Source organism: Panthera onca, chromosome C2 (genome assembly GCF_046562875.1).
Source record: "Panthera onca isolate mPanOnc1 chromosome C2, mPanOnc1 haplotype 2, whole genome shotgun sequence".
In the NCBI taxonomy this organism is placed as follows: domain Eukaryota; kingdom Metazoa; phylum Chordata; class Mammalia; order Carnivora; family Felidae; genus Panthera; species Panthera onca.
Genome location: NC_138347.1, coordinates 15075264 through 15089802, shown reverse-complemented (window position 1 = coordinate 15089802; position 14539 = coordinate 15075264). Strand labels below are relative to the sequence as shown.

Below are 14539 nucleotides of genomic sequence, written 5' to 3'. Positions count from 1 at the left end.
GAACAATTGTGAAATGATATGCAGTTTTTCCATTCCCCTAGAAATTATCACTTTGGGATCAAACCAAATGACTTGAGAGTTCCATATCTGGACGTTCTGCAGAAATGTTTTAATTATTATTTGATGTCTTGTCATAGAGTTATGTTGAGCACTCTCAGAAACAAATGTATGTGATATACTATTGATTTCATCAACAGGATGTTGTCTGCAATGTCACACTATTCTCTTCCTTGAGATCACATGGTGAATTTATTTCTTTCATATTTTTTCATCTAAAACACCTGTAATTCGTCTGGGCAACTCGACTCTCTGAATTTTATGATTTTTCCTGTTTCTCTTCTTATTCCAACTACTAGAAAGTTCAGATAAAATTTTCTGGTCCACTTTTGGCATCTTTTGTAGGACGTCACCCCTGCCATTCTCTTATTTGGCCTTTACCTTCATTTTCATCATTGCATTTGTATCAGGTTATAATTATCTGTATTTCTGTAAGTCTTTTGAATGGTTTTTGTAGTAAGACAAGCTATAAATAAAAGAATGAAAAAATGAATAAGCAAATGATGAAGAGTGTGTGAAAACAAATGAAAACTTCATCCTCCAAAGGGAGAAGGGAAGGTCAAAATTCACAAACCCTCAAAACCCAGCAGTCAGTTTGAAAGATTACTTCATATGAAAAAAAAAGGCAGGATAGACTTTAGGAATAGTGCAGCGAACTGAGTTTGGCGTGCTTTCCAGGAATTGTTTACTTATTTGTTTTTTTATAAGCATCACATTAATCATTCTGTGATGATGTTATATGTGATACAGAGGTGGGACAATGCATCTCAGAAATTCCATACCGCGGACGGCCTTTCTGATTTCTTATGACATTTGGAAAAAGTGAGTGATAGATGTTATTCCTGAGTGTTCTTCCCTTGTATGCAAATGCATTTAGCCTGAGGGCTAACACTCGCTAGAATTAAACCCAGGTAATAAAAATACAATATTAGTCCACACTAATGATTCTAAAGTGTTATGCTATATCCCACTCATTTGCAATGGCTATTTTAATTATTTTTCTAAGAGTCTTTGCAGATGAACACATTCTTGCATGCTCAACTACCTGGAAGACAGGTTGACCAGAAGTACCTACATAACCCAAAGCTTGAAAACAATCTCAAGATACATGCGGTTTCACCCATTTTTATTAGGATTTCTCTACGGATATTTTCCCCAGATGTTGGGATCTCCCTGGATTTTAATCTTTAAATAATTATCAGCATCTAGGCTGTACTTCATCCCCATTTCCCTTGTCTGCTTTTTTTTTTTTAAAAGACATCACTCAAAACCTTCTCTAAAAGAGCATCCAGAGTGAACTGATTAGTTCTGTGATCCTTATATTCTGAAACTTTTATGTATTTTATTAGCTGATCATAGTTTCTCATTCATTCAAATATAGGTTTTTAAGAATCTTCAAATGAATTGTATGAGAAAACCGCACTTTCAAGAAAATAACATTGAGATGCAGGTTATGAATTGTGGCTCAGATACTAAGTCTCTATCTCTGTTTAGTTCCTGGGGCCTCAGAGTTCTCATCTATCAATGACAAAGTTGGATGTTAAGATCTTTGAGTACCCTACTGGTCTTAAGCACCATTTAAAAAAGTATCTCTGTATTTATTTATATGATTTTTATTTGTATATTTTATGTGTATATGTGCCTTATGAAGAAGATGTTTCATTTTTTGTACTTACATGCATTCTACAGCATGTTCTAAGAGATTTTTGGTCTCCTTTCTCTCTCCTTATCTCCTAGCTATCATTCCTAGAAAAGTATCCCGATATCATTCCTAGAAGAGTATACATATATTAAAATAATAATGAACAATAATTTATAACAAATTTTTAGTATTTTTCTAATATGTACTTATCCCCATTGTTCTTCCCTAGTTAATTATAGCTTTATATGTGAGTTCTTTTGCCATGTAGAATAAAGACAAACAAAAACAAATAGGAATTTTAATATATGTATTTGTATATGAATATATATATTAAATAGTATATTATATATGTAGCATTGTATATTGTAATGTGTACACTAATATATTTAATAATATGTGTATTCAATACATATAATATATACTAATTATATAACATTATGATAGAACATATAATAATTACATATATATGTGTATATATATATAAAGAGAGAGGGAGAGGGAGAGAATTTAGTCTTAAAAGCTTAGGATTGCAAAAGACAGAAAACTGAAATTTCAAAAGTTTACTCACATTGTTGCTTCCGTTGTTGCTGTCTTCATTTTATTTTATTTTTTATGTTTATTTATTTATTTTGGGAGAGCGCACGCGCGCACACACACACACACACACACACACACACACGAGTGAGGGAAGGGCAGAGAGAGAAAGGGAGAGAGAGAATCCAAGTAGATTCCACGCTGTCAGCACAGTCTCAGTGTGGGGCTCGATCCCACAAACCACGAGATCATGACCTGAGCCCCAAATCAAGATTCCGGTGCTTAACCTACTGAGCAACCCAGGTGCCTCATTGTTGTCTTCATTTTAAAAACTCTGCTTTAAATACCACCATTATGTTTGCAGGCTGAAGCTCAGAGTTCAGATTAATCCAGCTCTCTTCTTCCCCGTCTTGTACTTTGGGGGATAAGAGGCCAGTAGAGCCCCCTCAGACACTGTGTACTCTGGGAGACCACAGAGCACACCTGCCTCGAGGTGCATGAAGGAGAACTCAGAAGCTTTGTGCGCTTGAACAGAAAGGGTCTGAGATAACAACCAGGCTGGGAAGTAACTTGCTGCTGGAGATTCTTCCTTAATGCTGTCTGGGTAAACAGCCCACTTGCAAGACTAGTCTCAGAGGGTCAGCAGCCCCAGAGTGAGCCAAGGTGGGCTCCCCAGTTAGGGTGTAGGCAGCAGATGCATAGAGTTAGAAGCCAATACCCAGGATCAGACAATACAAGCTTCACCCAGGGGATGTCCTGGAGGGATGATAGCAAATGCCTCTCGCCTAAAGAGAGGAGTCTTTGATCCCTGTATGGGGAAGGAAGAAATGAGATTCCTAAAAAATTTACATTTTAAATTGCAAGTGAAGACTTTGATGTAGTCCTGTTGGAAAAAGGGGCTTGTGTGCACAGTTAAATTTAATTTCAGGGAAATGAACAACGTTGCATTTGCACACACGTGATGCCGTGGCTATAAATGCTGAGTATCATGGGGTTACGTGACTTTGTGCAGCATCTCAGTTCAGACCAAGGACAATACGGCACAGCCAACACTGTAGAGGGAACACATATCTGGAAGGGACTGGCTGGTGCACCCAGGCACCTATTCACCACCAGCTCCCTTCTGACAGAAAAGGGAATAGATCTAAAAAGTTACGTGACACGGCCAAGCTAAGAATCCCTGGGGCTAGAAATGTGCCAAACTGCGTGCCAATGACTGCTAGGTTAATCTAGAAACTACAGAACGGTGACCTTCACCAATCATTTTTAAATTGGGCAAAGAACAAGAACATTAATAGGAATCAGAGTGAAAGAAAAAGTCACCATCTTAGCAAAACAAATGGGCTTCCCTTTTCTACATTCATTCTCCTGTAGTTCTTATCTATAAGCAAGGATGAATTGCATACATTCTCAATCCAAAGTACGTAAAACCATGTACTATGGTCTGCGCCATTCTCTAAGCATTTTCCATCTTTAACACATAAATTTCATCATAAAATTATATTTAATAGATCTTTCTTTCTTGGGCTTATTCTATTCTTTTCCTAGCCATTCCCTCCTGTTGAACATTTAAATGATTCACAATTGCAAATAACGGCTCTTGCCAATTCAGTGAACATGTATAGAAACAGCCTTAGGGTTCAAATATATACTGAGAACAAAAGAAACACACACTACCCAGAATTCAAAAGGCAAATATTGCCTTTAGACTTGAAAGATGGCTCTAACTGACTAATTCATTTTTAGGAGATGAAGCACAATAACATCTTATACAATATAAACACAGGTCACTGGAATGCAACTTCTATTTATGGATTGCCAAACTATGTAATCCAACAGTTTAGAAGTTTAAAATTAAAAAAAAAAGAAAAAGAAAATCCTTAAAAGTTGCCCTGGAATCATCATAAAAAAAATCACTGATTTTCACCGTGCTTTCCCCAATTTGAATTATGAAGTATTTTATTGTCCCTAGGAATTAAGTATTGATTTTCTGAGGGCCTATTTAGATAATTTTGCTAAGAAAAGAAATCCACACAAATAGTTTGCTATGAGTATTAATTCAAAGACATTAGCACTGAATGCCTCTACCAGAGTATGTCACAATGCCTGAATCGATATTCAAAATTAAATTATGTTTAATTAACTACAAAAGCCATAGAATAGTAACTAGATGCTAATGGATAGAAACAGTGAATGGCTGATTTTCTACAAAGTTATTGACGAATTCTAAAGAAGACCTATAACCATCATATTTTATCAATAACAATTTTTATATAAAGTTTATTTCTTTCACGATTTTTCCAACATTAGATGCTGTATGTCTTTTTTTATGATACTGTAGAAAACTTTTTATGTAGCTATTACATGGAATTGACAATCATTTTTCTATTTCCCTTGATACAATTAGTTACAGATCTTTATGTACTGCAGAATTAGTAACAAAGATGTGGGTTTTTTGTTTTTGGTTTGTAATATACCTTATTTCTTTATTTTTAGAACAATTTTAGATTTACACGAAACTTGTGAGGGTTGTACAGAGTTCCTATATACTCTATTTCCAGTTTCTCCTTAACACCTTTTTATATGAGGATGGTGCATTTGTTAAAAATAATGAAGCAATGTTGATACACTACTAGAAATAATATCGATCTTGATTCAAATGTCCTTAGTTGTCACCTAATGTCCTTTTTTTTTTTTTTTCTTATTTCAGGATCCCATTCAGAACTCCATATTACAGGGACTCTGGCGTGGGCCAGTTGGTTAAGCATCTGACTCTTGATTTTGGTTCAGGTCATGATCTCACAGTTCGTGAGTTTGAGTCCTGCGTCGGGCTCTGTGCTGACCGTGCAGACCCTCCTTGGGATTCGCTCTCTGTCCCTACCCTGCTCACGTGCTCTCTCTCAAATAAATAAACTTAAAAAAAAAAAAAAAAAAAAACCACATTACACCTCTTTGTCGGCTCTCCACAGGCTTCTTTAGGCTGTGACAGTTTTCCAGACTTTGTTTTTTATGACTTGGCAATTGACAAGTATTGGTCAGGTATTTTCTATTAGTATTTGTCTGATGTTTTTCTTGTGATTAGAGTGGGGGTTGGGATTGGGGGAGAAAAACCAAGTAGATAAGTGCTATTTGCCTCAAAGGTAGATGCTGTCAACACAATTCATCACTTGTGATGCTGGCCTTGGTCACCTGGCTCTTCTGTGTAGGGAGATTTCTCTCTTCTTGTCTACTTATTTATTTCTTTATTTAATCATTTACCTATATCAGTATGGACTCGTGGGTATTTATTCTATAATTTGGCTTATAATCTAGTACTTTTTAAAATTTTGCGACTCAAATTGTAACAGTTTTGGCCATTGGGAGCCGGGTACTTGGTGTCTGTGTCCCTTTAACATATTCCCATCGGGGCACCTGGGGGGCTCAGTCGGTTAAGCGGCCGACTTCAGCTCAGGGCATGATCTCTCAGTCCGTGAGTTCGAGCCCCACGTCGGGCTGTGTGCTGACAGCTCGGGGCGGGAGCCTGTTTTGGATTCTGTGTCTCCCTCTCTCTCTGCCCCTCCCCTGCTCATTCTCTCTCTCCCTCTCTCTCTCAAAAATAAGTAAACATTAAAAAAATTTTAAAAATAAATAACATATTCCCATCAATGGGATTTTTTTTGAGTGCTCCCATACTTTTCCGGCTCATCTTGTACATTTCTCCTTCAGTCCCCAAATTGTCCATTTCTCCAGGTGTACCTGGGTGCAAGGTGTGCTCACTTCTACCGGGGTGTCACTGTCTCTAGGCCCTCTCAACTGGGACATGTATGCATGTGTGCACCACCCCATTTTGGGGTTGCTTCAATCAGTCAAATAAGCCTTAACATAGTCTATAATCTTAGACTTGTTCAGTGTAATAAGTAACGCATTGTATTAAATTTCCATTGTGCATTTTAAAGGAAAATAGTAAGTACTAATGAATTACAAGTCTCTAAACTGATAACTGGTGATAACAACAACAATTAATCATTAGATTTCTATGAAATGAAAACGGACATATAGAATTCTAATCCAAAAATCTGCATTGTTGAGCTCCTTTTGGAACATTATTCAGTAGAAATTTTAAAGAGTACTCATAGACTTTTGTATGTTGTTGTATTTTGTGTTTTGTTTTCTTAAGTCAGGACAGCAATAAACTAGTAATTCATCAGAAGACATAAAACAGGATAATCTTTCAAAAGTATTTAGCAACTAACGTACCAACTGATACATGAAGGATTTAGAGGGCTAAAGAAAAGTGTTTTCACTATCGTAGAGTGTTTCTGTGAGATTGATTTGTGGTCAGTAGGAGTGTACTCTTCATTTAATCAATGTCCTTGCCTCTTAATTCCGCTTTCTAACTAATTCTACATTGTATTTAATAAATATGTTAACATAGCATTAGACAAAATTAGATGCTTTAAAAAAACCTTAAAATTTTTTATAAGAACAAAAAGAATAAACTATCATTTAAGTGATTTGGGGAAGATAAAGATTTTTATTTTTTAGTAGTTCATAAATCACATAGATACAAAATCAAATATTTTTACCTGTTTGTTTGTTTTCTCCTCCAGGATAAACCATTTTTCCATTTGATTTATTATTACTAATACTCTAATGTTGATGTAATAAGATTACAGATTTTTCCAATTTGATATGACAGCCTGATCTCAGCAGTAAATCAAGACAAACTTACAAAGTTTATGTAGCTGGTATACATTTCTTTTTACTTTAAAAAGAAATTTTCATTTCTCCATGAAAATTGATCATTGAAAAAAATCAGATATGCATTTAAAAAGAAATAAGTAGGTTGAACTTTAAATAAAGATAGACTTTTAATTTACTACAGATTATAGTCTTGGAAAATATATTATAAATTTAATATTTTTTCCATTTAAAACCATGTTAAAAAATAAGTGTAGTGAAAAACATCAGGAAAATTGTCCCATATCACATTTTGCAGTAATAAAAATAACATACCTTTCAGGATAGGTAATGTGGTTTTAAAAATGTTTTCGATATAATAAAGAACAACAAGTATCCAAACATTTAGATGTAAAATTGACCCTTGAACTACATGGGTTTGAACTACATGAATCTACTTATATGCAGATTTTCCCCATAAACACAGTATAGTACTATAAATGTATGTTCTCTAATTATTTTCTTAATAACATTTTCTTTTCCCTAGCTTACTTTATTATAAGGATACAGGTATAATACATATGACTACAAAATCTAAACTCGTCAACTGTTTATGTTTTCCGTCCGGCTTCCGCTTTACAGTAAGCAATTAGTAGATAAGTTTTGGGGGAATCAAAAGCTATGTGAGGATTTCCAACCACCCAGTGGTCGTTGCCCCTAACCTCTTGTTCAGAGATCAGTTTTACAATTTAAGCTTTGTAAAAAAGTTCTGAAGTAGAGTGGACAGCATTTTAGTTAGACCTGAAGAAGCACTAGGTGTGAGGTCATGTGAGTTATGTGTGCATTGAAAATTTCAGCGATCGTATTGGCCAGTGTTTCCTCAGATACGTTCTGAGAACAGATATGTTCAGTGAGACATTAATAGCTGTGATTCAAGTTAAGAGTCCTCTGATAAGGAAAATGTACGAAACGCTGGAGTAAAAAAAAAAAAAAAAAAAAAAAAGAAAAGAAACGGGTTTCTTCGTGCAGAATCACAAAAAGCTTTTAATATAAACTTGTCTCCTGAATCTCTAAGCGACAGCATTTCTCCATACTTAGCCACACAAATAAATTATTTTAGAGCACAAAATTCCTTCCCTGTTCATTAACAGGGAGAAAGACGGGGAAGTGCTTTGGTCAACTCTACCATATGATGTTCATTTTACATACGATGTCGCATTTCATTTTTGCAACAAACCCATGAGTCCCTGGTTATTTCTGCTTCACTAGCTAACAAAACAGCCCCCTCCCCAACATTCTCCCCACATTAGCAATCTTTTCAAGGTCAGCCAATTAGGAAAAGGCAGTTAGGAAAGAGAGTTCCTTTCTACCTGGAAGTCTCCAGTCTTTCTTCTAGGAGAAACAACTTCTGGAAAATTCTAGAACATAGATGATATTTTCTACATTATGTGGTTATCAGTGGAACAACAGAAGGGTATTAAGAGGCTATGGGAAATCACCACCACCAGACTATCTCCATCAATTCTCCCTCAAAACCATTTCAATGAAGTGAACAATCTGATTATAAATAGTGTGTTTTCTAGGCTTTCCCTCCAACTGGATTGCCTTCCTTAACCCCCTCTTAAAGAGAAATTATGGAGAATCAAATAACAATGCCAACTTTTCTCTTTGCTAACTGCCTACAATATACTCAAATATAAATTACTAACTTTGATTGATGTGGTTATCCCTGAGTCACTGAGAGCAACAGCTCACCTATGTTTGATCTCAGCTTAAATGGTTATATAACTGCACAGATAAGTCCATACGCAATACAGCATACTTTAATGCAAGGAGCTTGAAAGTTGAGATCAGAATAGCTAGCTTCAAGTTCTGGACTTTCTAGTACCCAGCACTTGAACTTAGGCAAAGTTACCAAGTCATGGTCTTCTCATTGAAAACTGGTGATTAGAAACCATACAGGAAAGGTAGCTACAGTTCAGGTTTCTGTAGGATAAACACTGGGCTTGTAAAATTAATATTACGGAAAAGAAGAATTATGCAGATAAAACAATATGGTAAGAGATGTGTGCAGAAATATGTTCATATCAGCCACTCTCTTTTCATCATGCTCTCAGACCATTTCTCTCTCAGATTTTTCAGGGACCGATGGAGTTCTCAAGTTGATGTTAGGAACACTCTCTGTCAGGGTGAAATCGACCTCAGGCCAAACAGATCTCCCTAAGAGCTTCTGTTCTAGGTTTGGCAGAATGAACCCACTCTGTCCTCTGGGCGTTTGTGGGCTTGAACTTATTCTATGTTGACAATTCCTTTAATACAATAAATCGATGGCACAAGATTAATTGAAAACTCTTCGAGGGTAACATTTGGAATTAAAAAGTAAAACGTGTCTGCATTGAAGTCCTGATGAAAAACTTCAGCGGTTACATACAGCATACACCATCAGAATATATGCTTCCAGGGGGAGGTGTGTTTATCTGTTTTGTTCCCTGTTGTGCACACGGCCTCTATCTAGAATTATGTCTGGCCCATGGTAGAGGAATAAGCACACAGTAAAGATCTGCTGAGTGAAGAATGAATATTAAAAGAAGGAAGGAATTCGTGGCTAATGAATGAGGTTGTGAGTTTTCTACACTCACAAGCAAAAACACAAACAAATATACACGAAGCAAAGTTTGGAGCTTTGGGCCTCCTTAGGGGTAAATATTTTAAAATGATGTTATGGCCAACTTGATAATTAAAATCCATTTAGATCTGTCTTAAGGAAATAAAATCATCTGGACAACTATATTGTCATTTAACTTTCCATGCTATCGATATAAATTTCCACAATATTTCTCTTTATTTACCATATTTGATTACATAATAGTAATATAGTTTTTAGTGGTTTGTTTGCACATCACAAAAATTGTTTCTTTGATCCCCTCCCTATGACACAGGAAAGGCGGACAGCATTACTGCTAATTCAGAGGAGTGATCTGGGCTCAGAAATAGTAAATGTGTAATAAAAAATATAACACATTTACTATTGAGTCTGTTCAGAAAGAGAATGACAATAATAATAATAATGTAAAAATAAAACCACAAAACAATTATAATGCAATTAATGTATGCATATACTGCTGAGAGCACTTTTATATTCTGTTTTTTGTACTCTTATTAATGTCACTGTGAGGTTGCAATTGTTTAATTGGATTTTTCAGATACAAAATATAGGCCTGGTGAGATTGAACAACTCTGGCTGACATAGCCATTGAGTCCTGGAGCGGGGACCCAAACTTGTGCTTTGTGACAACAAATCATGTCAGAAAGCCTGGTTCCCACCACTTAATTCTCAACTCTATGCTTTTACCCCCACCTCTTTGTGTATGTTGACATGATATGTAAAAATATAGTATATAAATATATCTTTCTGCTTTATTATTACAAGTATGATGCATCTGTCCAAGAAATTTTTTCCTTTCCTTTCCTTTCCTTTCCTTTCCTTTCTTCTCTTTTCTATTTCAACTAATGAAGGTGTGCCATTGTCAACTAAGGTCATCCAGACCCTGCTGTAACTATTAGGTACAGGTTGGTTGGCCATGTGATTCTGAAGCTCAAGTGTGTATGTGTGTGTGTGTGTGTGTGTGTGTGTGTGTGTGGCGGGGGGTGGTTAGATACACAGAGATTAACTGGTTGTTAACATATACCATATGTATACAGAGAAGAAAGGATGATCCAGCATCCCCTAGGGAATTCCCAGCAGCTAACCATATTTCCCTTCGATGCAGGTTGCTGGGCAACCTCTGGAGGGTAGTGGTAATGTTTAGGGAACCTACATCCCATTGGACCCCCTTCATGTCTCTAATCTGTGACATGAGGTTGTAAACTTTTCAAAGGATAGCCACAGTATGTGTGATAACCATGCCTATGTGCATACTAAATGACCTCGTTAATATTTAGCAGGCATGAATTTTATCTTAAAGTTTATACCTTTCATTCATTTTCCTCAATAGCTGAAATTTAAGCAGACACTCACAAGAAAAGTAGACCACCAATTAATTTATTGAAGCATTCAAATGCCTTTTCATATACGCACAGTGCAAGGCGCCTAACATTAATGGTCTACTTTGGATATGTTAAGTTACTGGAAAACACGGAAGTCAATAATCAAGAGCCCCTTTTTGTTGGTTGGTTGGTTGGATGGTTTGTGGTTTGTAGGAAAGAGAAAAAGGATGAGAGATAAAAAAAAAAAAAAAAGAAGAACACATTTTAATTCTTCTCTTTGCTTCCCCCCTCCCTGCTCCCCACACACTTTACACACTTGCTTAGTCCCTAACTCCTTTGATATTTTGTATTCCGTGTTGGACTTGGCTGACATAAGAAACTCCCTGTAGAGAGGCAGGTTGCCTCTGAGCTAAGGCTGGTTTCCATGGTGCTGAAATGTCCACTTAAAAGTAAGCACAGTCCTGAGGTACATACACGTAGTGCTTACACCAACCACAGGTCACTCAGAGCCAGAAGGAGTAAGACATTTGTACTGCACATAAACAGCATCAGGCCATGCAATTTTACTTTATGCATTTCAGCTCCCATTTGGAAAAAGGAAATCTCATTATCCTGTACCATGTATTTTAAGGTCAGTGAATCATGTTGGGTTGTTCTCACTTTGAAAACCACTTTTAAATGGATGAGTGTAATTGCTTGTAAATACTCAGATCTGTGAACAAATATGTTTTAAAACATCCTTTTCCACCCCTTCTGGGAATTCCTTTAGATTTAGGGAATGCAGGGGAGGAAAATGCTACGTTAAGTTTGTTATACAGGAAGGAAGGCTATTGGCTGGAATAGCCTGTTCTAGTATGTCAAGATTTCCCTCTCTCTCTGTCTCTGTCTCACTTTTTAGATTTGTCTCCTTTAAAATATATAAGGCATAAGCAAAACACCAATTAAGTTATTAGGTGTTGGAAATTGTAACACATTCATCATGTATTTAGTACTGTTCAAAGAAATTTTGTAATTGGATTGTGGAGGGCTGATTGCATCCATGGTGGCGGGGGCGGGGGGGGGTGGGGAGGACAGGATATTAAGGCTACAACATACTTCAGGTGAAGGGTATTTTAGTTACAAGTAGTAGTTTTTTTTTTTTTTTGTACAATGAATGCTTTAGAACTCTTTTAATGGACAGTCTAAATTATCCAAAAATGCACATTATCATTATCTGTAATCTAGAAAAATATATCTGCAGTAAAAATTAGTATTAGGGATCTTTTTTTGAAAATTAGATCCCACATGTCTGGAGAAAATGCATTTCATAGTAGTAAATTCCTATATATATATATATATATATATATTAACAAAATAGTCATGTTGAGTGACAAGAACTAGTTTCTGAATCTTGCAAAGAGGTTTGCTAATTGTAGGCCAGCATCAGTAAAGTTATTGAGAAATTTCAGCTGCTCAGGGGCGTTGCTGGGCGGAATGCTCTACACTATTCCGTGCACATCCTGCAGATCCTGTGGGTTCCTGGAAAGGGTGTGAATTAGAAACCCTTAGAACTCAGGACTTCACTCTTGCTACCTCCAGTGGGAGACTGGAAAAGCTGGGAGGCCCATGTGGTGTCTCAGCTTCACCTGTGGCTCTCTCTGTGTGTGTCTAAGAGGCATAGCCGATTGGGGAAGGAGGAGGGCAAGCTGAGACTAAGGGAATAGAGATTGGGTTTAGTATGGAAGGGAGAACATTAAAGGCAAAGAGGTTTTTCACCCCCACCTCCACCCTAACAGCCTAGAAATCGCTCACTGTCTCCGCTACACCGCGGTGGGCGCTGTGCCTGTAGGTCTAGGAATCCACACCCTAGCAAAGTACCCACCCCCTTCCAATGTCCTTGCCTTTTGCTCTTTTTGAGGCTGCCCCAGGGCTCCTACACTCAGCCTCCCAGTCTCTTTTTATCCCACCTGAGAACGAAGTCCAGAGTCTTCCAGGGAGTTATTTTGACGGGAGACTGGATCATTCTCAGTGGCCCGCAGGCGTGGCAGATTGGGGAATCAAATGGGGCGCTTAGGTGCCTGCTCCTGGTGTTGGCTGACTGTTCTCTCCCCTCCTTGAACTCTCGGCCACAGAGCCAGATCCGGGCTCTGCCCCACACAGGTGGAACCCTCCAGACTTTGGAGGCTCCATGTAGAAGAACGCAACTTGGGGACGAAAACTTGGAAGCTCGGGGTTAGCCGGCTGTGGGAAATCCCCGCGGTCCCCACATTTTACTCGAGATACGGACATGCCTTTGACTACCCGGCGCCCGGGTTGCCAGGAACCCGGGCTGCGCATCTGGACCGCCCGACGTCCACCCAGACGGCCGGAGAGCGCATCTCCGCGCCCGAAGCAACTGGCTGCAGCCGCGCGCGGCCCCGCGCCCGGAGTGGGGTGCCCGCCCCGGAGAGCCTGGCCCCCTGCACTCCTGCCCGCGTTCCCGAAGCCCGGATTGAAAAAACCCGCCAACCGTCCCTGGCGGGGAAGCCCGGCACTCGCCGGGAGGGCAGCAGTGACGCGGCTTCCCCTTTCCCGGAGCCTCCCGTGCGCGCTGCCCTCGCCACCCCCGGGCTCTGCTCCTTGCGCCGGCGCGCGCTGCCACCCCGGGACCCGCTGCCCTCGCGCCGGCCCAGGGAGCCGCCGCGTCCCGCGAGCCGGCGGCCCGGAGCGCTCCCCGGGGCTCACTCACCGATCCTGAGTACTTGCGGGGCGGTCTGGGGGAGGACGCAGCAGAGGAAATAGAGGAGCGCCCAGCCGGTGTCCCTGGTCCGGAGCCCGGGCTGGGCGAGGAGTGCGCGGCTCTCCATCTTCTCGGCTTCTTAATTCCTGCCGAGCCCCAGCCGCGGCCGCACGCCCGCGAGATGCAGCGCGCCCGGGCCGGCTCCCTGCCTCATCCTCCCCGGGATGCTCGGCGGCGGCACCCCTGAGCGCTTCCCCCACCCCCCCGGAGAGATTTCGAGGGCGCGGGCGTGGGAACGCGGAGCTGGCTGGCGACGCGGGGCTCGCTCGGGGCTCCTCGCTTCTGCCGCTAGCCCCTCACCGCTGCTGCTCCTCCTTCGTGGGCCGCGGACGGCGGAGGACCGGCGCGCTTCTGCTCCCGGAGCCCAGAGACCAGCTGGGGAAAGTTGCTGTCCCAATTTGCGGGCACGTCTTCCTCATTCGCCCTCCGGTCCGATGGAGAGTGGCGGGGGGCGGGGGGCGGGGGTTAGGGGGGGTAGGGGGAGGCGGCAGCCAGAGAAGGAGAGGAAACGGGGAACGAAGGCGGAGGAGGATGGAGAGAGGGGACTGGGTGAGTTGGTGCAGGGGCTCTGAGCAGGCAGGATGGGCTCCAGCAGGTTAACTGGGATCGGAGCCACGCTCTTGCCTCTCTCAGTCCTTGCTTTCCTCCTCCCCTCGCTGGCCCCACCCTTGATTTACTGCCCGCCCCAACACCAGCGATCCAGACACTCACTCACGCGCGCGCGCACACACACACACACACACACACACGCACGCAGTCTTCCCTTGCCCTCAACTTTGCAATGTGCTGCTTGGAAAGTCGATTGAGCGTTGCATACTCGAGACCGAGAAAATCTCATCTACTGGTCGGAACCGAGGCAGTTTCCGCCGTGCGCTGTGAGTGGCAGAAAGGCCTTCTTGGTA

At 40.3% G+C, this 14539-nt stretch overlaps 1 protein-coding gene across 6 annotated transcripts in view; it reads right to left on the bottom strand.

The window, feature by feature from the left end:
• The window catches only part of GRIK1 (glutamate ionotropic receptor kainate type subunit 1), a 368154-nt gene extending 354438 nt beyond the window's left edge, over positions 1-13716 (bottom strand). For all 6 annotated transcript variants that reach the window (XM_060640365.3, XM_060640367.3, XM_060640366.3 and 3 more), the window contains exon 1: positions 13587-13716. In XM_060640365.3, the coding sequence (XP_060496348.1) occupies positions 13587-13704 (118 nt within the window). In that variant the 5' untranslated portion in view covers positions 13705-13716. The remainder of the gene's footprint in view (positions 1-13586) is intronic.
• Between the last annotated feature and the right edge of the window lie 823 nt (positions 13717-14539).